Source organism: Patella vulgata, chromosome 9 (assembly GCF_932274485.2).
Source record: "Patella vulgata chromosome 9, xgPatVulg1.2, whole genome shotgun sequence".
Classification (NCBI taxonomy): Eukaryota; Metazoa; Mollusca; class Gastropoda; family Patellidae; genus Patella; species Patella vulgata.
The window spans coordinates 19,295,360-19,321,006 of NC_065887.2; the positions used below are offsets into that span (position 1 = coordinate 19,295,360).

Consider the following 25,647-nt stretch of genomic DNA (forward strand, 5'->3'; position numbering starts at 1 on the left):
TGTTAACCAATCAAATTTCACAAGAGAAAACATTTGATAACGCAGAAATTGATGACGTGTACACACGTGCTTATGTTTACGCCATTTTTGCAAGTGAAAGATTCGTCATTGAGTGAAATATTTTGCGTTTACTTTAGCCAATCTCAAGAACAAAGTCCAATCCAGGGCTTTAGCAATACATCACTGAAACATGGAAGAAAGAGAAGTATTAACGACCCTTAAAATTTTAATTATAGGGGAGAGTGGCGTTGGGAAATCCAGGTTAATTGAATTCTTTTACAGCGTTTTTGTTTATTTATGTCAACGAACCAGTCAGTTTAGTGCAGTCAGCTGTTAATTTTGTTGCGTTGAACTGCGTCTTATGTATCCAAAATGACAATGTAGTGGCTTATTTGTACTGTGTTACTGTACGCATATTTGGAGTATTTAACTTGAATTAAATTTATTATATTATGTAAAACAAAAGTGTCATTTGGACAATCGCCATGTCCAGCGCTTTCTTCTTTCTTAGCGTCTTAGTACTCTGCTGAGCTTAGATTAAACTGGGTTTTTTTGAGTAGTCTAATTCAATCCAATATTTCATCAGATTGTCTAAGTATTTCCGAGATTATATCTTTACAACAGGTTTAGAAACAGTTCTATAAACTTACGGTTTAGTCCAAAATAGATGACTCTTTCTGTAGCCCATTCTAAATTCAGTAATTGTTTTATGTCTGTTAACTGTTATGTTAGTGTCAGCACTGAATGTCAGGTAGACTACGGTGAAGTCCATTGTCAGTTTTTCATAACTTCTGTGTTCTTGGAAATTTTTACACAGTTTCCATTCTGAAACACCTTACAGTACATCTAGCCCTAGGCTATATAACTAGAAATGGTTTCACTACTAATGTCTCCCGTCTTGCTCCAGCCACTGTAGTTTAATCGTTCTAAAAATTTTCTTTGATGACAAAAAAATTACTGGCCTATAACTCCCTTAATTTCCAATTAAACTGACCCCAAACTGTACTGCCCATTACCACAAAGAAAAACAATTGAATAGTTCGGTAACTTTTTTAGTGTTCCAGTCTTTACTATTTGTGATAGAATTAATTATTTCAATACAAACTGAGATGATATGGTTCAAAAAAAGATGATACAAAATGAATATATTGAAAATTTCATTTAAATTACTTTTTTTATGAGCCAAGTTATCACTGTTTGTAGTTTTGACAAGATGTGTGCATTGATTATTGTAACCATGATACTGGTATATTCAAGACTTAGAATCACTCCTCATTTTAAAATGAAAGCACTAAGTGACTGAACTGTTCTAGTCTAGTTAAAATCTTGAGTATCCGATGGCATCAAGAGTTGATTATGGTCCTCACCTGTTAAAAAATGTCTAATTAATAGTTTATAAAACATTTAAGGCCTAAAGAAAGGCATGCAATAGACAAATTTAGCTCTTGCGTAATGCCTGTTTAACATTACAAGACCATAATCAACTCTTTTAAATAGATTAGAACAGTTAATTTAAAACTGAAGAAGTGAGGCTAAGCTTCAAACAAACAGTACGGTGGTTACAATCAGGCTCAGAATACTGTAATTTGAATGAAATTTTTAATATATTCATTTTGCATTAATAACAGTAATGATATAGTCCATTTATAATGTGCTGTTCCCATGCTTCTTTAATATCTTAAAATGCAATCTCTTAAGAATACCTGAAATTATCTAAAATTGAAATAGTAAAATGAGTAAAGTTATAAAGAGGAAATATTTTTCTCTTTTCAGTTTGTTATTACGGTTCACAGATGACACATTTGACCCAGAGCAAGCTGCTACTATAGGTACCTAATAATAGATATAGATAGTTGCTGACAGTATAAATAGATTTTCTTCCTAGAAGGTTATTTTAACACCTATATGTATACATATAAATGTATGTGTAAGATATACATTTAATAGAAAGGTCACAGGCATTGACCTGTTTGATAAGGCTATTTATAGCACTGACTTGCAAACCACAAAATGTGATACATCAGTAAACTGGTAGGGGTATATCATACTATTATGAAAAATATTATCTTTTTTAAATATGATTATTTATACATGTACGTTACATTACTGTTGTACATCAGTATGCTGGTATATCATAAAATTATGAAAAACATTGTTTTTTTTAAATATGATTATGTTACATTACTATTGTACATACATGTAGGTATGCTGCTGATATATCTTAGAATTATCAAACACAAATCTTATTTATCCAGAGTTCTCAAAAAATAAAATAATGATAGCAAAATAGTGTCTAATTTATTTAATCATGGACCCAAGATAGTAATAAAGGCTTATTTGTAGTGTTAGGCAAGTATACTTAACCTTAACTAGCATAATAAGCTTACCAGGTGGTAAGGCTTGTAACTGCATGCACACTCTTGCCCTGGCTAAATATTAAATGTCAAGAGTTTAGTATCAAGATTAGCAGAAGATTGAAAAGAATACATACATTATATATTTTTTTTTTAAATTAATAATCAATCATGGAGCCTTGAAATTGCACAATTATAATCCCTAAAGTAAGAATGGTGCATTTATGACCCAATTAGTTGAAGTGACAGCAATTTATAAAGTGTTAGCAACTTGTAAGAATACAAACTGTCACTTTCATACCAAACAGAATCTAGCAATTAATCTCACATTATAGGATGTGTTTTATTTAAACTGCATTATTAATGTTTCTTTGATTCAGGTGTTGACTTCAAAGTAAAAACATTAGCTGTAGATGGTAATAAAGCCAAGCTAGCTATCTGGGTGAGTTCAAGAGTCATAAACTTTAATCTGTTAACCTTTTAACATAATTGTTTTACATAAGAACATCTGACTACAGTAATGTTAAAATTCTCGTATAAAGACTCTTAAATCTCATACTCATAGGTGTGTGAAAGTTCATTGTTAATTTTGATTATAAAGATAGCCATTTTGTCTTCATAGGATACAGCTGGCCAAGAAAGATTTCGAACTTTAACCCCAAGTTATTATAGAGGAGCTCAAGGCGTTATATTAGGTGAATAATTCAATTTTTTTTGTAATCATACTTTGATAGTTTGCTTAAATTATTTCTTAAAAGGTAAAGGTAATACTATTCAAGACTAAACATCAAATTTCAATGTATAATAACAATTTTTCTTAATGCATGGGGAGTTCTAGTGGTCCTATTTGTTTCATTGCATATCTTTATTATGTTTTCAATGTGATCTATGGTTCATCGCCATTACTGTGTGTTGCACTGAATATCACCAATCTGTGTTTCAACTCGCTGCATTTAATTAAAATATTGATTAACTATATGTTCATGTATTATTATTTCAGTATATGATGTTTGTAGTAAACAATCTTTTAATAAACTTGATGCCTGGTTAAACGAACTAGAAACATTCTCAACAAAACATGACATGGTTAAAATGTTGGTTGGTAACAAAATAGATAAGGTGTGTAGATTTACATTACAATTTGTGCCAAGTGCACTAAAATAATAATATTTAAAACTTTGTGAAACCACATCACACAGTTCATACATCTTCTGCAGTAGACATTAAATAAGTTCTTTTCTTTCTTTGACTCCTCTTGTTAGGTGGAGTTAAGTTAAACCGCACGGCCATTCTAGTTTATTTATGTCAATGACGTATCAAGTCTGCTTGAATCAATATTCTAACAGTGACATTAACTGAACCAAGCCTCATTTTTAAAAGAATAACATCAGTATTAAAGGCAAGCATGACCGTAACACAGAACTTATCAGCAATAACTCACAATATGTTGTACTGCCACAATAGATTACATATGTATGTTAATGTGTAGTATTGAGAATCATGTGATATACACAATAACTCTGCTTAGTGCTTGATTCATAATTTTTAGCCATGATATACAAGACTGCAAATATTTTTATTGTATGATTGACTGCCTAAGTAATGACTGTCAGTCATTCACAGAAATGAAAACAGTCTTTCTATCTACATACATGTTGTCTTATACACTGTGATTTGAAACAACTACATGTAGTGAGAATGATTAAAGATTTTCCTTTGATCTTTTCACATGCTTCACGAGCATACAGAGCATACATATTATTTCTGCTGAAATTTAGTCTGAACTACTCTGAACGTCATCAGCGATTGATGATGAATTGTCTTCATCATGTCTAGAGCATGAAATATTTATTAGCATTTCATGGATTTGAATATATTTGATTATATTATCCAGGAAAAAAGAGAAGTTAGTAAGGATGAAGGATTAAAGTTTGCTAGAAAACATCATATGTTATTTATAGAAGCTAGTGCTAAAACAAAAGAAGGAGTGCAATGTGCCTTTGAAGAATTAGTAGAAAAGGTAAGCTTACATTTTCATAACAAATTTATGATTTAACGCCTCCATATATCTGGACCACTGTTCACATGACAACAATTTTAACAATTGTAAAACTATAATAATAATATTTTGAATAACAATTTGTTTTCAAGATTTCAAATCCCTTAAAATAGGGACATAATCAAATCATTTGTTGCAAAGTGATCAGCATGAGCTACAATCTCTTCAAACATGGCACTTATATATTCACCACACTATATTAACCATATGATACAGTATGTGTAAAATATTATTATTGTAATATAAGGCGTTTTTATCGACCACTGATTAGCCAAAGTGATTTGCATTCAATCAAATTTGCATCTTTAACGTCCATCTAATTCAAATTGGTTACCCTAATCAACGGATTTATCGACACCGATTTCTGAAGCGATTACATCAAATCGCCAAATCACTTCAACAATTGTTAAGAATAAGATTGTAGTTATTTAAAGAGTGATCCCTATTTTGACCCACCCTGCCCATTATATTAATAAGAAAGATTAACTCCCATGCTTTGAGAAAACAATTCAAGTTCAGCTATTATGTCAACATTAACTTTTACCAGGTGGCTTTGGAAATCAAATCAGGTTTAATATTGTATTGTTGTGCACCGACGGGGCAATTGTAAACTGAGGTACTCTTGATTTTCAATTTATCCGTCACTGATTACAAACTTTTGACAAATATACATTTTGAATACTTCCAATGACCAAACTAAGCTTCCTCAGTTTGGCAGATGTATTTGACTCTTTCAGGAAATTTTTCTGAGCCATCAATTTCCCACCTGGAAATATTGAAAAATACTCAGTTTGGCAAATGAAACGAAGCTAACTGAACATTTAAGGACACAAGCTTTACGAGAGAAAAAAATGTTTTCATCCTTTTTTTCTGTTATAGATTATCCAAACACCAGGATTATGGGAAACAGACAAACAAGGTATGACATTGGGAAGTAATTCAGGGACCAATCAAAGTAGTTGTTACTGTGTTGTGTAAGGTTATATAATCAACCAATAGCAGGAATTGTGTCTGCTGAATATAAGTAACTATAGAAATATAAACTACCACCCTCTAGTCTTTCATGTTTGACTGTTTAAAACTAAAACCCACACAAAGAAAGAAAATGGAAATAGAAACTATCATGACAAGGCGATTATAATTTTGAGTAAGTGAAAAGTGGCAATCAACATAGCCAAGATAAAAATGATTTCAGGAAAATATACTGTGTATGAGGAAATTTATTAATATGGTGATTAAAATATTCTGTACATTTTGACTCCCAAAGCATTTATTTTGTGGACCTTTTTAATCTCTTGTAAAATTATAAAGGAGTTGAACCTATTTAAGTTAAAATAAAGTATGGAATTGAGTTGATCTGATATGTACAATTAAAGTAAATTAAGTGTTTACTAATTTTAGTTCCGTTTTCTCATCAACTGTCAAGATTGGCTTTATCAATGAACCTAAAATTTTATGAGCTTTTGTATGTGGATATCAACCCATGCTGTAACAAATGAATGCATGAACACTTTTACTGCTTACCCAAAGCAAAGAAGTTTAGCAATTTTGAGTATTTTCACTATGAAGTATTTTGTATACTGAATTCCAAAATGTTTTTGTATTACTGATATTTGAGTAATATTTTCAGTTGCTCTTTATGTCCTAATGCTTAGTGAATGCTTCCTTGCAATTGCTTATTTATTAAATGAAATTTATTAAACTTGTCACTTACTTAGAAGTCAGTTTTTGAGCATGTAAAGGGTGTGAATTCAAATAAAAGTTTTCCTCCAAAAAAAACTATTATCATTTTGTATACTGTATAAATATAAAATGCATGTTTAATATAAGCTTTTTTGTTGTTTTTTTTTAATTAAAATAACATAATTTTAGATCTTTGTATAGTTTAAAAAAAAGTGTTAAAACTTGATATTTATTCGAAGTGTTTTTGTAACCATTTGTGTTTTAAATCAAAATCATTTTGAATGATTTAATTGTAATTGAAGAAAGAATTTTTATGTAGATTCCTGGTTTAGTGAAATTTGTGTTTATACATGTAATAGTCATTACCCAATGAAATTATAATTTTGGTTAATTTTATTCTTACCGCAGAGTAGAGCTCAAATGATATTTCAATAGAAAAATGATAGCTTGATATTGATATTGATATTAGTGTGACATATTATAGTTCTTATATATTCAAATGATTACAGTCCAGTTATCTGAATATTGACCAAAACAGCAATTATTAATATATTAAAAAGATCTTTGATTCCAAATAGGGTGAAGTATTATAGCCAAAAACTGTATCGCACTATATTTTGCAATATTTCTATTGCTGTATTGTAATATCTCAATACATTTCAAAATTGTGTAATATTTTGCATTCTACTAAAAATATTCTGAATTTTAGTACTGCAAATAATGTTGATAATTTAATTATTGGCCTGATTGTTATAAATTAACCAACAACAATCTGTCATAATTATGTTGAAAGATCTCTGTCATCTGTGCAGACATTGCTTGCAAACAGATGAATAAAGTTATCATTCATTAAACTATCCACTTTTTTTAAATGGAATTGCAATGTAATGTTTTTGTTACAGCCCTACTCCCAAATGAATTGTGACATTATAATCTGAATCTACAGTTCAAGCATGGTTAGAAATTGGCACTATCATATATTTTGTAAATAATTTGTAAATAGTTTTTATTAAGCATGGTCATGGTTGTTAATGTATATTTTTTAAAACTTGTTTATTAGATAAGTTAAAATTACTTTTATTTTGTTATAGATCTTATTTATTGTCAATTACAGGCTTAATGTATACCAAACTCTAATTTGTTTTCTCAAATATTTTATTTGTGTGAAATGGTTTCAAATAGAGATATTTTAGTAACTATGTATTTCTTTATTTAAACCAATTTTCATGTGCTTGTTTTAGCATCGTTTTCACCAGTTAAATGGAAACAGTTCCATTATTTTTGCATTAGACTAACGTTTTGGCCGGCAGAAACACCACAAAATTGCATACGTGGAAAACAGGCCTTAGAGATGATGAATTATGGAACTGGACTCACAACCAGGAAATAGTTCACTTAAAATATAGACATTTGGAAAAAAAGATTTAGTTTCCTACCCAAATATCTCTGAAATGAAATATCTATTGGAGGCTTATTATAATTAAAATGCATCTTTTTGTCTCTTCCATATGTTTTGTCAGTAGTTATGGGTTTCTGCTGTGTATGCATGCAATACAAAAGGGCAATAATTGTGGACAATATAAAATTCCCTTAAAATGAAATGTAAAAGACTGCTGCAGTGAAGCATGTGGAACTATCAGATTTACACCATTTAATCATTGAGAGGCATGTAGCAATTGACTTCTAATGTATGGAATAGTTGATATGGATACAATCAAAGTGTGTATTACACTGCTACATTTCAAGCTAAATCATAATGTACAAAAAGTATTCTAGTTTTATATTAACATCCCAGCAGGACACAGTTCTAACCACAAAATAAAAATGATATGATTACAGAGCTCTGAGGACAAGGATAGTGATCTTTTAAAGGTGAAAGAAAGTTTCTATATGTAAAATTATAAATGTGCACATTATGATAAAGAAATATATTAATGGTCAATGGTTTATGAATGGGTATTGATAATTCACTTCCTAGATTTTAAATAAAAAAAGAGATACTAATTTGCATGATTTTGTACAGCCATATCTATTCTTCAATTAGAGGGCATCATGCTGCTTGATAAATCTATGACTGGTGTATATCCAGAGCAATATAAACTCTCTCTGCCCTAATACTGACATGCATCATGCCTGAAGTAGGGTATATTTACTTTCACTAAATACCACCAAGTCATTTGTAGTTGCTATTTTGAAAATGATACAAACTTTGTTTTATTTACAGCTGCTATATTACTGTATATAATATAATTATGAATATGTATAATTTATCTAGCTGCTTTATATCTTGTATATTGTTCAATATAAGATTATATCTCTATCTATTTTTTAATTATTTTTTCTGATGGTGTAATTAGCAACTTGGCATCACCTTGAAATTACAGGGTAATATCTAACATTTTTAAAATTTGAGTATTAAAGCTGTATGGAGAACCTCCCTTGTTTTTGTCACAGCTACAATCCTAAAATCCTAATATATAGGGATTGTATTTTCCTCTCATGGAATGGTATGTATATAAATTTGTTAGATAGAATCTTGTAATCCATGGTTATTGGCTGTATTATGATTGTATAAAAGGATAATTCTATTAAAAATAACCTACTTTTTTATTTATCTGTTAGTGGGTATTTATAAGTGTTCGGCCGAGATCCCACGTATTCGAATACCGAACTCATGCATTCGAATAATCGATCATTGAACTCATGTATCGCTGAACTCATGTACTTGGATATTCTAATACTAGTCTGATATTTGCATTTTCTGCATAGATTAAATTTGATCTATCTCTGCTAGTTTCTAATGGGAATAACTATTTTAGCAGTAGCAGTTCTTCATTAGGATATATAGCTGCTCTGAAATTGCATTAGAATTACAGATATATGGTTTGAGCAGTTGGTTCACAGACCTTGCAAATGTTCACATGTTTTGGTCTGGTTTAAAACCTGCCAGCCAGTCATCAGCACTGGCATCATCACCTAAACTTGAAATTGAATACATGTATATAACCCAAAGATCTTGGTTCCTTTCGATATTCTCGCATATCGGATCATGGCTTCCTGAATTATGGCCCATGATTGTACGAAAAATCGTGGTCCCTCTAGAGGTCACAATCTTTATCCGATTTAAAAAAAATGTTTCAATATATCACCGTTACAATCTAATGATGGTTTAGTTCGAATTTCGTGAAAATCAAACCAAAACTGCCGAACAAAATGACTACCGTCGTACGCAAATAGTGTAAATATATGGTATATCAAGGTTGCGGACCCCCTAGAAGTCACAATTTTGATCCGATTTTGATAAAAACTTGAAATATATCTTTATAACCCAAAGATCTTGGTTCCTGTCGATATTTGCGCATATAGGATTGTAACTTCCCGAATTATGGCTCTTGATTGTACTACAGGTCATAATTTTTATCACATTTTAAATATTGGATATTAGGATCACACATTTTCAAGGCAACATAACATCAATATGGATAGAAATAGGCCAATATTGAATTCTAATTTGTGTTTTTAATTTCAAATATTGTAGAAATAATGAGTTAGAGACTTTGCTCCTTTAAGGGCGTTAAATGAAATTATCTGATGTTACTGGAGCAGATATGACGCAATACAAAGCCAACGACCAACGTACCCCTGACCCCCCCCCCCCCCACCACACACACACACACACACACACTCGCTAGCTACGAGCCTGCCATCTCTTGCAAAATGTGGTGGACGTAACTTGCATGGCATGGGGTGGAATGAATGTTTTGTCTTTATAAAATGACATAGTTTCAGAAAGGTAATAAAATGCAGACTAGACCTGCGATGCGGTTATATTGGGTTTCACTGGCGCCCATTAACCATTAACTTGCGACACCAATGGAAATTGTCAACAGAAATATCAGTTAAAAATCTGTGCATTTAGAACAATGAAAGTTTTACAGAGAGGTGAGAAAAGGTATTCAGTGAAAGAAACCGGACTTCTTGTACCAAAGATATTTCTAAATTATCATTTCAATTGCATCTTGATTGTGTTTTATTATATTTGGAAAACGATCCAATTTATTTGCAGGACTATACAGAAATGTGTTCTCCTTGCAAATCAAAAGATAAGAAAAGAATAGCCACGTAGACAACGGCTTATACCATAGGAAAACTTGAATATTTTCAGTTCAAGAAATCGAATCTCTATCGTGTTCACAAACTTTTTCCGGCAACGTAATATTGCGATGAATGTGATGAGTATGTCAAAAAGATAACTCCAAAAATGTGAGCTGGCAAAATATACCTGTAAAAACTGATCGGCCGGATTCCCTATATTATCACTATAACGGAAAACCCCGCAACGCTAAAAATCAGCGGGATCTCCTATTCCAGTAGTTCACACCAAAATTAAAAATCAATAGGGTTCATCCTCCGTCTGAAAAAAAAACACCAACCAATAGGGTTCATTCTGTTATGACACCTGCGCTTCTCATCAATCTGAAAACAAAATATGTTAAAACCGTAGCATCTAGTATTATTATTATTACAGCATATTTATAGTGCACTTTACAAAGTGACAATGTAAATCACACATAAACAACAAGATTATGGGCATGTTAACGATTGTATACAGAGTCAGTTAAAAGCCTGATTAAATAAATGTGTTTTAAATTGTTTTTTTAAAAGAATATAGAGTTGTACAACATCTTAAACTAAATGGTAGATTATTCCATAAAACAGGTGCTTGATAACTAAAAGAGCGCTGACCATAAGAGACTAGTTGAACAGTTTTGGGCTTTAAAGTAGTTTATCTGATCTACGTAATGTTCGGCCAGGTGTATAAAGTTCTAAAAGATCTTAGAGGTAAACAGGAGCTAAATTATTGTCCCCCGCCTTTCGAAGAAAGCAGGGGACTATTAAAATGGGTTCGTCCGTCTGTCTGTCCGTCCGTCCGTCCGTCTGTCTGTCCGTCACACTTTTTGGGACACAATAACTCTCTTCCTAATTGAGCTAGAATGTTCAAACTTGGTGTATGTGTTTATTAGGTCAATGCCTTGATGGAGTTCGAAGATGAGCATTTTCCGCTTAGGGTAAGCAGAGATAAGCAATTTGATTGGTTGATGCTTTGGGACACGATAACTCTCTTCCTAATTGGGCTAGAATGTTCAAACTTGGTGTATGTGTTGATAAGGTCAATGCCTTGATGGAGTTCGAAGATGAGCATTTTCCGCTTAGGGTAAGCAGAGATAAGCAATTTGATTGGTTGATGCTTTGGGACACGATAACTTTTAATTGAGCTAGAATGTTCAAACTTGGTGTATGTGTTTATTAGGTCAATGCCTTGATGGAGTTCGAAGATGAGCATTTTCCGCTTAGGGTAAGCAGAGATAAGCAATTTGATTGGTTGATACTTTGGGGCACGATAACTCTCTTCCTAATTGAGCTAGAATGTTCAAACTTGGTGTATGTGTTGATTAGGTCAATGCCTTGATGGAGTTCGAAGATGAGCATTTTCCGCTTAGGGTAAGCAGAGATAAGCAATTTGATTGGTTGATGCTTTGGGACACGATAACTTTAGTTCTAATTAAGTGAGATTGATGAAACTTGGTGTATAGTTTCATTACAGTAATACCTTGACTAAGTTTGATAATGAGCATTTTCTGCTCAGGGTAAGCAGCAATTTGATTGGTTGATACTTTGGGGCACGATAACTCTCTTCCTAATTGAGCTAGAATGTTCAAACTTGGTGTATGTGTTGATTAGGTCAATGCCTTGATGGAGTTCGAAGATGAGCATTTTCCGCTTAGGGTAAGCGGAGATAAGCAATTTGATTGGTTGATGCTTTGGGACACGATAACTTTAGTTCTAATTAAGTGAGATTGATGAAACTTGGTGTATAGTTTCATTACAGTAATACCTTGACTAAGTTTGATAATGAGCATTTTCTGCTCAGGGTAAGCAGAGCGATACGCAATTTGATTGGTCGAGACTTTGGAAAACAATAACTCTCCTACTTTGATTGTTAGACTATAAGTAAAGATATACTGTTTGATTGTTCAATACTTTGTAAAAGATAATTTGTGATAAATTTATATGTGTCCTCTAATTATTTTCCTATTTCGGCGGGGGACATCAGCCTCACTGTTGGCTTGTTTAAACATTTAAAAGTAAGTTATAAAATCTTAAAATCTATTGGAAAATGTATTAAAACTACCGAGAAATATATATAAATATATATACTATTCAAAAAAAAGTAGGGGATATTTGATTTTGGGGGCATAATACTAAAATATGCAAATGACTACGAAAAAAGTGACTATAGAACCTAACAGAAGAAACATTTCCAGTGACATGTGACGCCCAAACGCACCAATAGCTACCGCATGGAATGCAGGTGATGCTTGGGATCATCATGGGGGTCCAACCCAAGATTTGCACGACTCTGACTTTGAATGTTACAGTCATTGTGGCATTTAATTCCAGGGTGGAAACATCAGTTTAATTGTTTTAGTGACCAGAAAACAAATTTTGATATGCGTTGGCTTACCCAAAATGAAAGGTTACGTGCCCTTGGCATGCTACAGATCGGCACAACACAGGCGGTTGTGGCGCGGACGATGAATGTTTCTCAGTCTGTCATAAGCAGGCTATGGTCCAGATACCGTGATACACAATCTGTACAGGACAGACCACGCTCAGGTCGACCAAGGGCGACAACTCAAGCCCAGGATCGATTTATCCGTACCTTGGCCTTGAGAAATCGTGTCATCACAGCAAATCAGATCAGCGCTCGTCTTCAAACAGACACTGGTGTGAGAGTGAGTGGCCAGACGATTCGGAATCGACTGCATAGGGGTCACCTTCGCGCCCGACGTCCTCGCGTGATCCCTTGTTTGAGAGATCATCACATTCAGGCAAGACGTCGTTGGTGTAGGGATCGTCAACACTGGGATAATCGACGCTGGAGCAATGTGATGTTTTCAGATGAGTCAAGGTTCACTGTTGATTTTTTGGACAGACGTAGGAGGGTGTGGCGTCGTCGAAACGAGCGCTTCCAAGACGTTAACGTCATCAGACATGATCGATTTGGGGGTGGTTCTGTTATGGTGTGGGGAGGCATCACTGTTGCTGGAAGAACGGCTTTACATGTTGTTGCAGGGTGTGTTACAGGCCAGTACTACCGGGACAACATCTTGGCAGTCCATGTTGTGCCGTTCGCACGACGTCATGGCCGCCGTTTCATCTTCCAGGATGACAACGCAAGATGTCACAGGGCCAGGATCGTTACAGGTTACCTCCAACAACAGAACATCATCACATTACCTTGGCCAGCACTGATTCCCGACCTCTCCCCCATCGAGCATGTCTGGGACATGCTTGGACAGAGGTTACGTCAACGTCAACAACGTCCTGCCAATGTCCAAGAAGTTGCTGCTGCGTTGCAACTGGAATGGGACAATCTGGACCAAAATGACCTTAGACGTCTCATTAGGAGTATGCCACGTCGGATCAATGCTTGTTTGGCAAATAGAGGAGGATTTACCCGTTACTGACTTGGTTGTGATGCTGTGGTAACTTTGCTGTTTGACCCCGGGTATCATTTTACCCTTATAATGGTCAGTCTGTGCCTTACTTAGTCTAACGATCATTTGGAATAAATCGATGAATGTGAACTTCATTTCATTTTGTCATTTGTTTCTTCGTCAGTTTCATTAGGTGACTTTAATAACACTTAAAAATCAAATATCCCCTACTTTTTTTGAATAGTATATGTTGCTACAAATAAATGGGATTTATTTTTGGCGAGTGTGAACGGCCAACGTATAAATTCAACTCTAAACATGTCAATTTCTTTTTTGTTTTATTTATTTATTGTGAGCTTCAGATTCTAATTTCATTTTTATGGCACATCAGGTTGCACTAGATGCCCCAAATTAACAATGAGGAAACACGTCTTGAAATTTGCTTCAAAATAAAATCCAAGCGATTCTACGAAAGCCCAGAAGGCTCATTCCAAATTTCAAATTCCAAATGCGAAATTCCAAATTCCAAATGCGAAATTTCAAATTCCAAATTCATGTCTTACCAATCAAAATAATTCAAATAGCAAATTGGCAGCCCCCCCCCCCTCAATAAAACAAATTAGAATTTAAATAAATTGTAATTTTACACAACTACTTAGTGCTAGTTTACCTATCTGGTGCCTGGGCCGGATAAACACCCGTTCGAAATTATTAGATTTGAAATTGCAAATTCCAAATGCGAAATTGCAAATTCGACATAATCACGTGATATTACAATCATCTTGGCTGGTGCAGAGAAGATAATACGCCCACAGCAGCTAAATCGCCCGGACAGTCAACAAGAGTTGTCGCATATTTTTACTTTTTGCGGTAATGAAAGATCTATAATACACTAAAATCTGATTAAGAGTAACAACTCATTAAGTAATCATCAAAAAATCATTAGAATTTGTTTGATTTTTATAAAGTTCTGCCCCATGCTAACGTTTAGTATACGAAACATTTAATATCATGGATTTAGCTGTTCAAGTTATCAAAATTCAATGAAAATCAATATACTTGTTAGTCTCAAGACCTTAAACTCTGTGTATCAATCTGAAGTCAAGCGGATGATAAATTTAGCCTCTAGAGCGTCACAAGACTTTTCAAAGTGATCAATTGCCATAACTTCGGCACTAGGCCTAATAATCGGAAATCGGTGAAAATCAATAGCCTCTTCTTCATTTCATGATCTTAAACACTGTGTATAAATGTGAAGTCAATCGAATATTCACTTTAGCTTCTAGAGCGTCCACAAGAATTTTTGAAGTGATCAAGGGCCATAATTCTGGCAGTAATTATCGGAAACCTCTGAAAATCAATAGACTTCTTCGTCTCGTGACCTTAAACACTGTGTATCAATTTAAAGTCAATCAGATATTAACTTTAGACTCTAGAGCGTCCACAAGATTTTTTGAAGTGATCAAGGGCCATAACTCTGACAGTAATCATTGGAAATCGCTGAAAATTGATAGGCTTCTTCGTCTCATGGCCTGAAACTCAGTCAATCGGATATTAACTTCAGCCTCTAGAGCGTCCACATTATACGATCGCATTTGGAATTTGGAATTTGGAATTTGGAATTTCACATTTGAAATTTGGAATTTCGCATTTGGAATTTGGAATTTCGCATTTGGAATTTGGAATTTCGCATTTGAAATTTGGAATTTCGCATTTGAAATTTGGAATTTCGCATTTGGAATTTGGAATGAGTCTTCTGGGCTTTCGTAGGCCCAGGCATCAGATAGGTAAACTAGCACTAATTAGTTGTGTAAAATTACAATTTATTTAAATTCTAATTTGTTTAATTGAGGGGGGGGGGCTGCCAATTTGCTATTCTATTAGTAAGACATGAATTTGGAATTTGGAATTTAAATTCTAATTTGTTTAATTGAGGGGGTGGGGGCTGCCAATTTGCTATTCTGTTGGTAAGACATGAATTGGGAATTTCGCATTTGGAATTTGGAATGAGCCTTCTGGGCTTTCGTACGATTCATCAGTGTCACTGTCAGTGTTCGATAAAATTGGTCTAGATAATACCGTATTATTTATGGGCTGGATGAAATATTCTACTTTGGACATTTAGTCACTGGTTACGCATGTCTACAAACATTATCACGTGATACACACTTCCCATAATTCTCCATTACTACGTGACGTCACTACCCAGTGCTCTTTCGTGTAGTGAGTCGCCGACATTTCCACCTTGAAATAATGTCAATCGTTCGTCCCGTAGCGTTTCGTCTTTTACAGACAAACAAGGTAAACTAAACTAGACTTAACTTATTAATTAATAACTGACCGAACTATTAATTTCCGGGGGTCACTTTCAGTGAAGTCATCCACGCGTGTCGTGTGACCATAGTTCATGGCCTGATCGCAGAAAAACTGGTCAACTCAAACCATTAATTATTTAGATAATATGATTAATAACGATATTTTCTGTCTATGCCATGTTCAAATTATCTAGTCTTCACCGGCATTTATGCTTTATAATTCGCTGTTTCCAGATCAAATAGTCAATGTCGTTGAATTAATCAAAGAAGCACTTTATAAAAGTATAGGCCTAGATACCATACATGTCGAGCCAAAGTTCAATAAGTAGACCGGTGTGGCAGTTTCAAATGGTTCCTGGTGTGTGATTACCGTTTGGCGCATGCGCAGTTGTAGGAGTCAACTCACACCGTTACAGTCGCGGTGTGCATTGACTCCTCGTGATAGGATTTCCCCTAAGATTTTCTTACGGTCAAATCAGATTATTATGTACCGATATTTACAGTATTACCACCACAAGAGGATGCAAATTGACGATCTTTATTATTATTATTTAGTATATATACCCGTCCACAATGTGAACATTCTCTCTTGTATTTGGGCAGTCTACATGCATGTTTGAATGTATGGGATGGTATAATAAATCTATATTTATGTTAAAGAAATCGGAATAAGAAATTCCATACTTTTATATTTGTGATAAGTGAAGCCACGAAATATCAAAGACCTTAATCTTCCTTTGGAGGTGAATTAATTGATAATTTCAAGCCAATCATCAATTTGTATGGTTTTCACTGATCGTACGTGTGTAGAACGACTAATCACTAAAAAAAAACAACGGCAACAAATCACGAACGATAGAAGTATCAATTTCAAGCCAATCAACTTAGATCCGTTGATCGTGTAACTACTCATCACTAAAACAACAGCTAATCACGATAACAAGTATGTTTATTGATGACAAAACTCTAATCAAGTACATGATATACTTTTTCTTGGACTGTCTGACCAGGAACCAACTCGCACTGCAGGAAGTAGATATAGTTTCGTTGTTACGGCAAACATTAGTTTCGGACATGCTCAAGTGCCCAGGAGAAAACACACACCAGGAGTCAACTCAAACTATCAAACCGGCAAGGGATCAAGGGTAACAAAAATGATGTTCTTCAAGACAAGCCTGAACGGGGATGACTTTTAAAATTGTATGAATTTGAAAGTAGTACGTGTATGAAACCAGTGTGATTTATGAATATTATATACCACATTTGATATACATGAACAGCTTGCCTATCTATGCAGCTGAAACATAGTTATTCACAATCACACCACGGTTCATTAAATGAATAAACCATTAATTAAATTAATGCCATGTATTTGCTCTTGATTGAATAATCATTATTTATACTTAACTACATTATTGTATGAACATGACCTATTATGTACATTAGGAATTAATACTAGACAATAAGTCAAATATGGCACATGCATTCAATCCACAGAGTTCATTTAATAAATTTATATCCCTTTTTCTACAGTCCATTAGGCAGTTCGATTTTCAACTGCTGTTATAGATATACTATAAAAAGTCAGTTAAACCTTATTTTGATTCCTTAACTAAATATGATGAGGGAGATTAAGGTCATAGAAATCACTTCACAGTCTTGTCCAATAACTAAACTTAATTACCCTTACATGTAATTGTCTATCTTAATGCCCTGCGCAATGGAAAATGGTTTCATAGATTTCCAAATGGTGAATCTTTACAAAAAGGGTGAATGGCATTTGTAAATATTTCAAATGTTGAATGCCAATGGTAAGGTTCCCCATGTTAATTTTGCTCTTAGATTGAAGTTTGTCATGCTAAACCAGTCTATTATTCATTGACTGGTGGATGGGTCTGGATTATCAAGACTATTTTTTACAAAACATTATAAACAGCTACAATAAAAATTGAAATTCAGAATCCGGTAAGCACAGCACGTGAAACTAATATTTTTTCAATAATCTTTTTTTCCAGACTTGCTTGAGTGCTTCATTCAGTGGAATTCGTCATGCCTCAACCACAACAGTAAGTAGCCTAAATCTTCAGACTTACGTAATGTGCAATAATAATCTTATAAGATTACAGACGTAGAAAATATAACAATAGGCTTTCTATACAATAATAATCTTATAAAATTACTTAATGTGGCAAAACCTAAATTGTCCTAGAATACGATACAAAATGATTTAGTCAAAAATGAGTACATGGCTGGTCAATGTAGACTACGCTAAAGCAATTGAATTGAAACATTTATAAAATGGAATATTTAGTCCCTGTAGGCCTACAATTTAGACATTATCTAGGTTATCAGTCGGTAATTTTACATTATGTATTTTGATTAAACAATAGAACTGAAGGTTTTATTTTGTTTTACATAGAATTTAAAGGATTTCCTAGCAGATGAAATCCCACGAAAACAGAAAGAAGTCATTGAGTTTAGAAAGGAATATGGTAATACCAAGGTCGGAGAGATCACAGTTGACATGGTTTGTATTCACATTACTTATACTATTTATGCTCCATTGAACCTCAATGTGGACATGGAGTATTCAGTATGAACTTTGGACCTTATTTATTAGTTAGGTCTAGATAAGTTTTAGTAAACTTCTTTGAAGGGATTTAGCAAACACTTGTTCTTGTTTTCATTCTTACTCACTAAAACTGTGAGTGAATATTCAATAGATTTTTTTTTTTTTTTTAAATATTCCTTAAACAATGTTTTTCAAGTACATACATGTATATCTCAGGAACCACTCAGGAAATATTTATGGGACTTCGTACACATATTGTATTGCTCTAATGTACTTTTTGCTACTTAGAAATATCTGAGTTGTACAATGGAAACACACGACATGGTGCTGTTTTGGTATACAATTTATTTTACTGAAGTATATACATGTATCTCATAAACTTGTAAGATCAACATAACACATCAGCATATACTGCTGGAGGGCGTGTATTCATTGCCTGGCAAGGCTATGTTTGAATTTTTTAGCTAATAGGATTTAAAGTTATTGGACCTTGCCCTAGGCAGTGTAATGGTGGTTTTGCTCAAATGAACTGAAGTGTTACGCTCCAGAACTGCTTTAGCTGAAGTATTGTTGCCTGCACACACAATGTATATTGCTAGCTTTTTTTTCACTTTGCTACATCTCAAGAGATCTCAATATACTTAATTGTACACAGTAATATGTGGATTGAAATATATGGTATATATTTATTTGTTCATAAAAACATTTTTAGGAAATCTTCTGATGCAGCTTATGTTAGTTTTATCAAAGCCTGGTTTTAGATTCTTCTTTCATCTACAACATATCTGTGCCATGTATGGTAGTTAAACCTCGACCAATAAATTGGTCGTTTGATCAAGGTCAATGATAATGGTCACTTCACTGTGAAAACAATAAACAGAGATTCATTTTCTATTTGTAAAATATTATATTTAATTTCATCACTATATTTATCTGTAGATGTATGGTGGCATGAGAGGTATCAAAGGTTTAGTAACAGAAACATCAGTTTTAGATCCAGAAGAAGGTATCCGTTTCCGTGGCTATAGTATACCAGAATGCCAAAAACTTTTACCAACAGCAGGTGGTAAAGGAGAAGAACTACTTCCTGAAGGTTTATTCTGGCTTCTTGTTACCGGTGAAGTTCCATCCCAAGCTCAAGCTGATGCCATATCACATGTAAGACTTATTCTCACATTTAAACTGTATTTTTGTGAGGATGGCAGAGATAATAACAGCAAGTTGTGATTCGGTTTGCCTGCTTAAGCAGGGTTTAACGACCACTCGGCACAAACTAGGTCATTTCGTTCAAATTTATTTCAATAATTTGCTTGCACATATGGATTTTCAGCAGTGCAAGAAAACGGAAGGAACTGAAGGAAACCCATGATGAGGTTGGACCAACAGTTTTAAATTTACTCCTTGTCATGTGCCAGACTCACTGACAGACCTTTTGATTTAAGGCGCGTGCGTTAAACCAGTTAATGACTGATTTTGAGTAATTCTACTATGATCTTTGATGAAAAACAACTCTCTTCATTTTCAAAATATGAAGTTATGCATAGATCATTAAATTGGTCTTTGTCTTCATTTCCATCATGTATGTTTCACATTTTTGTTTGGGATTATTTTTGACAGGAATGGAATAAGAGGGCATCAGTTCCTAATCATGTCATCAATATGTTAAATGATTTCCCCAGCAACCTACATCCTATGTCTCAATTTAGTGCAGCCATTACAGCCTTAAATTCAGAAAGTAAATTCGCTAAAGCTTATGCAGAAGGAGTTCACAAATCAAAATATTGGGAGGTAAATATATTTTTAACTCACTTTATTGGGGGTTTTATCATAACATGAAAGTGAATAGGTATTAAAATTTCCGAGAACCACTCAACACTGCTCGTGTTGAATAACTTATAAACTGCAATATTGTGAAAGGGCAATCTCTAATAGGAATATCAGTCTAATAATGGTTGTATTCTGTCAGTGTTGAGTAGATTCTTTTGATGAGTCTTTTTAATCCGATTCAATCTAAGCTAGAAAATCATCTACTGTTTGGGTTTGTATTCTTATTTAGATAATCAGTATGAACACATTTTAATGTGGCGTAAGCTGCGAAAAATTAGATATTTCAAAAGCGATCAACAGCTTTTACGAAACTGAAGATAAAATGAGAAATTGGATGTTACTACCTCTATAAGACAAGTTACATGATGTTCTGCGCCAGTTAATTTTTGTCACTTTGATTATTATGGGGAATTTTTGTTTGTAGTATGTATATGAAGACTCGATGGATCTGATTGCTAAACTTCCAACATTAGCAGCTATTATTTATCGTAATTTATATCGAGATGGCTCAACACCTTGTGCTATTGATCCTAAAAAAGACTGGAGTCAAAATTTCGCCTACATGTTGGGTTATGAAGATCCTGATTTTTCAGAGTTAATGAGAATGTACCTTACCATCCACAGGTATGTTGGCTGCTGAAATCTTTTATTTCATTTTGTTGGGTAGAACGCTTTCTACCACAGATGGGGCAACGTCTTGCCCAAAAGCATGTATACGGTTCTTCATGGAAAAACTTGAGATACACAATCCGGAAGTAGAGACAAAGTAAACATGCAATTTTCAGCCCTACATTTCAACCTAACCAACCTCTCAACTCTTGTATCCTTCCACCCCAAAATCATGAATATTCACTAAAACCTGACAAAAAATGTATTTTCAAACCCTTTTCTTCAATTCTACACCAAAAAGTCAACAAAAATCGCTTATCAAAATGGAGGAAAAAGGGAAAGTGAGAGAAAGACTAAAATTAAGTTTCACCCTACAATCATGGGTGACAGGGTAGGAATATTTGGTGAACTGTGTCCTATATGCCGATTCTGGTTCATGGCTATACCTGTGCTACACTGGGTCAACCACTAGTTTTCAAATATAAGAGTTATTTCCCTTCAAATATTTTTAAACTGCACTTCTGCTACATGTACTATTTTATATTTCAGTGATCATGAAGGAGGTAATGTGAGTGCTCATACAACACATTTAGTAGGCAGTGCATTATCTGATCCCTATTTAAGTTTTTCAGCTGGTATTAATGGTCTAGCTGGTCCACTTCATGGTCTTGCTAATCAGGTAAGATAAATATCTGTGTTTGTTATTTTTGAAAGATAAGACGGTAGTTTGATTTAAGGCTTGTGCACACTAATGATAATTCATTAATGATTTTCCATAACCAGCTAATAATCACTGGTCTGCTATGATTATACAGGCTGACAGATTGTCCAGTTTTCATCAGTTATATATTGGCTGACAATTCCGCAGTGACAAATTTTTAGGCTGATAAAATTTGTCAAAATTTCATACTTTCATAAGGGAACATTTGATTTGGGCCACTGTTTTTGTTTTTATAAGCCAGTCATTCTGTAATTTGGATTGGTCAGCAGATAATTTGCAGAAGTACATTGTGGAGGTGATATTGCGCAGCAAACATGTTAAGTAGCAGAATTGTATGAAAGTTAATAATTTGTTTTATTTTATATTGTTAGGAAGTTTTACTTTGGTTAACTAAATTACAAAAAGAACTAGGAGGAGAAGTAACAGATCAACAGTTACATGATTTTATCTGGAATACATTAAAATCGGGACAGGTAGGTTTAACTATAATAGTTAACAACTAAATAATGTAAAGGGAATTTGCTGAAAATTTCAGACAAATTGATCCACTCTGAATCGAGAATTTAGCAATTGAATTTTCAGGCTAGCCTCGATCACCGTTACTGAAGTCGACACAATAAAAGACATAGTCTCAATTATCCATTTCATGATTTAATCATGAACAAAATTTGAGCAGAAATTCGGATCCTAATCCAGTATCGCAGGCTAGCGATGACATCGAGAGTCGATTATGGCCTGGATAAGTTAACATTTCAGGCCTAAAGAAATACCTGCAATAGGCAGATTTAGCTCTTGCATAATGTATGTTTCAAAATTCAGTTGGCATTGTGAATAAATTTCTACATTGGTAACCTACCGGTATTTTAATATTTAATTGTGAGGTCAAGATTGTGTGGGAGACAAAAAGTAGGAAAGCTCTGATTCCAAGGAGAGTGCGTAGCAATAGATATTTTAACACTCTAATTCATCAGTAGACCTGATAATATGTTTAGAATTTCCAAAGAAGCATAGCTTACACATTTAGTCGTTAAAAGTTAGAAATTCTGAAAATACAGCTTTGTAGAAATGTTGTTTTGTGTATTAGATTATGTAAAAATTGTACCATGTTCAGAAGTAATTGTTTAAAAATTAATTTATTTCAGGTTGTACCAGGTTATGGCCATGCTGTCTTGCGTAAAACAGATCCTCGTTACACATGCCAGAGAGAGTTTGCATTAAAGCATCTACCTAATGATCCATTATTTAAATTAGTATCTCAAATCTATAAAATAGTTCCAGATATCTTATTAGAACAGGGTAAAGCAAAGAACCCCTGGCCTAATGTAGATGCTCATAGCGGTGTTTTATTACAGGTTGGTTCTTCATATCTTATATTTAACTTGGTTCCAAATTTCAAGGGGTGGGGGGGGGGGAATGGCCGAATGGTTAGCATGTGTGCACTGTATCATAAGGCCTGTCATTGAGTCAACTGGCGTGGTTTCGATACCCCAGCTCTACGTGACAAGGAGTAGGGTCGAGTGGACGTTTAACCCCATTTCTCTCTCTCTCTCCAAATTGTAAGGTTTCAAAAACCTAAAATTGAGAGATAGGTCGACTTTTGTTGTAATTTGGTTTAGTGTCATTTAAAAACATAAATTGAAACTGTAAAATTATACTTTTATTGCACAAATTGATATTAGATTGGTAATAGTAAAATTTTCTTGATGAACAAGACTACTAATGTTCGTATTTACAAGACCGAATAGCATCAGAATGTCTTTATTGTAGGGGGGGGGGGGATATATCATTCCTGTCACAATGGCTTACTGAGTATTCTATTCTAGAAAAGTGTCTGTGGCCAAAGCCTCATTAGCTTAGAAATTTTTCAGATACATTTGATAATATATTGCTGCTGACTTAGGGTGTGTTTGAAGGGAATCCTCGTCAAATCAGAATTTGTTTTGGTTAGATACGAAAATTTTCTTGGTAGAATGCTTTAAATCTCGGATTTGTTCATTGGGATATTGAAGAGAATCCTATTGATGTTCAAAAATTTTGGATTGTAAATTTCAAATGCCTTTTGCAGTGTTTTCTTTCTGTTGAATTTTGGGAGAGATTTCATAGTGCTTGATGTGGCCTGTTGACAAGGATTGCAAGGGTGTATTAGGTGACCAGAACAGCCTCAGTCTATGTTAAGTGCATATGCTTGTAGGCTACTATTGATCCTCTTTTTTTTCTTTTTCAGTATTTCAATTTAAGAGAAATGAATTACTATACTGTGTTATTTGGTGTATCAAGAGCTTTAGGATGTATGGCATCTCTTATTTGGGATAGAGCACTAGGGTTACCAATAGAACGACCAAAATCATTCGATACCCCTGGACTAAAAAAACTTGTAGCTAAGTAAACCAATAATGAGGTATAACTGATGGCTTATCAAGGAGAATTTAGGAAATTGTTAATATATTTGAATAAATTTTTAAAATTTCTCTTTTTTTTTGTCTATATCTCAAAAGATTTAAGTAGCTCTAATTTTTTTGAGAAATGGCTCCAGGGATATTGACTGTTAGTCTTTTGATATATATATATTTATAAAAAGTAAACCACATCAATGACTATGTAGAATTTGTAGATATTTGACATCAGTGGAAAAATTAAATATAATGAATTGGTAGACAATAATTGCTTGTCAAATAGAAAAAGACCGGTACATGCCATAATAAATAGAATTGCATTTATCATTATACATATATTATGCTTGAAAGTAGGAACAAATAAAATTTAATATGGCAGTAAAACTAGCTAGAAAGATATTATTTTAATAGTTTACATATTTATTATTATGACTAGATTTATATTGTTTATAATTCTGTGTTTTTTGTTAAGAATTGAAATATTTGTTATTTAAAACCTAGAATGTAAAGAAATTATACCTATATACAATGATCCCGTTGTGATTGGAGTTGGATCTGCAAGGAATAAAGGATGAATAATCTGTTATTTATATCTATATGAAAAATATATATAGGACTGAACAATAGTGGAGTATTATCTTTACACAAATTACAGTTTGAGCAAAACACTGTTATTCATAAACATTTATATCTATATGTGCAAAAAATTTTTTTTATTCTAGTCACATTTAAAGACAGACAACCACCCAAAATTAAATAAAAGAGTAAGCTAGACCAATTTATTAGGAAATAATCATAATTAATACATGTACTAGTAGTTATTTGATCCAGTATAACTTTCACCCAAATCTTGATCATCCATTATGAAGAGTTATATATCATTGTAGATATTGATCCATCTGGTGTGTTAGATTTATCATATTAATAGTATTTTATTAAACCATCAACCTAGACTGCATTCAACAATGGCAGATTTTGTTTTGTTTGTGAGTCTTAAGTCTTAAAATTTCAATCCAAAAAGTTGAGTTTTTGGAAATCTCATGACTTTTCTGTACCAACCTTATTGATGAATACAGGTAAGGTAATTCCCTTAAGGGTGGATTGTGTGAATCTGACATGAAGTTTATAGTTGTTTCATATGGGACCCCAACAACTGGGTTAGACAACCTGAAATTTGTAGAAGAGTAGGCAGAAATGACGAAGCTACCCAGACAAAACTCTTGTCGCATTGTACATGTAACCATTTAAAAGACTGTTAGCATGTTAGTCCCAAAATAACAGGAGACGTTAATCTCCATCCCGGTCTATTGGAAATACTATGGTATAATACTGTACTAATATGATCGGCATTTGTCTCATTTTCAATAGACTGGACCAGACGCGAAATCGGAAAGCTCCCCTCCCCCCCTTTAAATTCAGGGTTTGCAGGGCCAAATTTCCATGTTTAGGGACCTCAACCCAATTAGGATCCTTCTGGCACATTCGGTTCTCTCGGAATGTCATTGCAACTCTTCAAAATGCGGTTTTGAAAATCCTATATTCTATATTCCTAATTGAAAGTAAGGAGCAGCACACTCGAAATTCATCAGATTTTTTTTTTTTTAACTTGACA

General features: G+C 33.7%; 2 protein-coding genes across 2 annotated transcripts; both read left to right on the forward strand.

Annotated features, from left to right (window-relative positions):
* The first annotated feature begins 54 nt into the window (after nt 1-54).
* On the forward strand, nt 55-8,703 carry LOC126831894 (ras-related protein Rab-18A). The gene is made up of 7 exons (XM_050562545.2): nt 55-261; nt 1,774-1,829; nt 2,735-2,796; nt 2,977-3,049; nt 3,355-3,473; nt 4,249-4,374; nt 5,293-8,703. The coding sequence occupies exons 1-7, from the start codon at nt 191-193 to the stop codon at nt 5,389-5,391; spliced, it is 606 nt and encodes a 201-aa protein (XP_050418502.1). The 5' UTR covers nt 55-190; the 3' UTR covers nt 5,392-8,703.
* Nucleotides 8,704-15,758: 7,055 nt separating this feature from the next.
* On the forward strand, nt 15,759-25,001 carry LOC126831882 (probable citrate synthase 2, mitochondrial). The gene is made up of 10 exons (XM_050562533.2): nt 15,759-15,899; nt 17,929-17,979; nt 18,333-18,440; nt 19,425-19,643; nt 20,103-20,273; nt 20,737-20,936; nt 21,471-21,600; nt 22,014-22,115; nt 22,785-22,994; nt 23,867-25,001. The coding sequence occupies exons 1-10, from the start codon at nt 15,852-15,854 to the stop codon at nt 24,026-24,028; spliced, it is 1,401 nt and encodes a 466-aa protein (XP_050418490.2). The 5' UTR covers nt 15,759-15,851; the 3' UTR covers nt 24,029-25,001.
* The last annotated feature ends 646 nt before the right edge of the window (nt 25,002-25,647 follow it).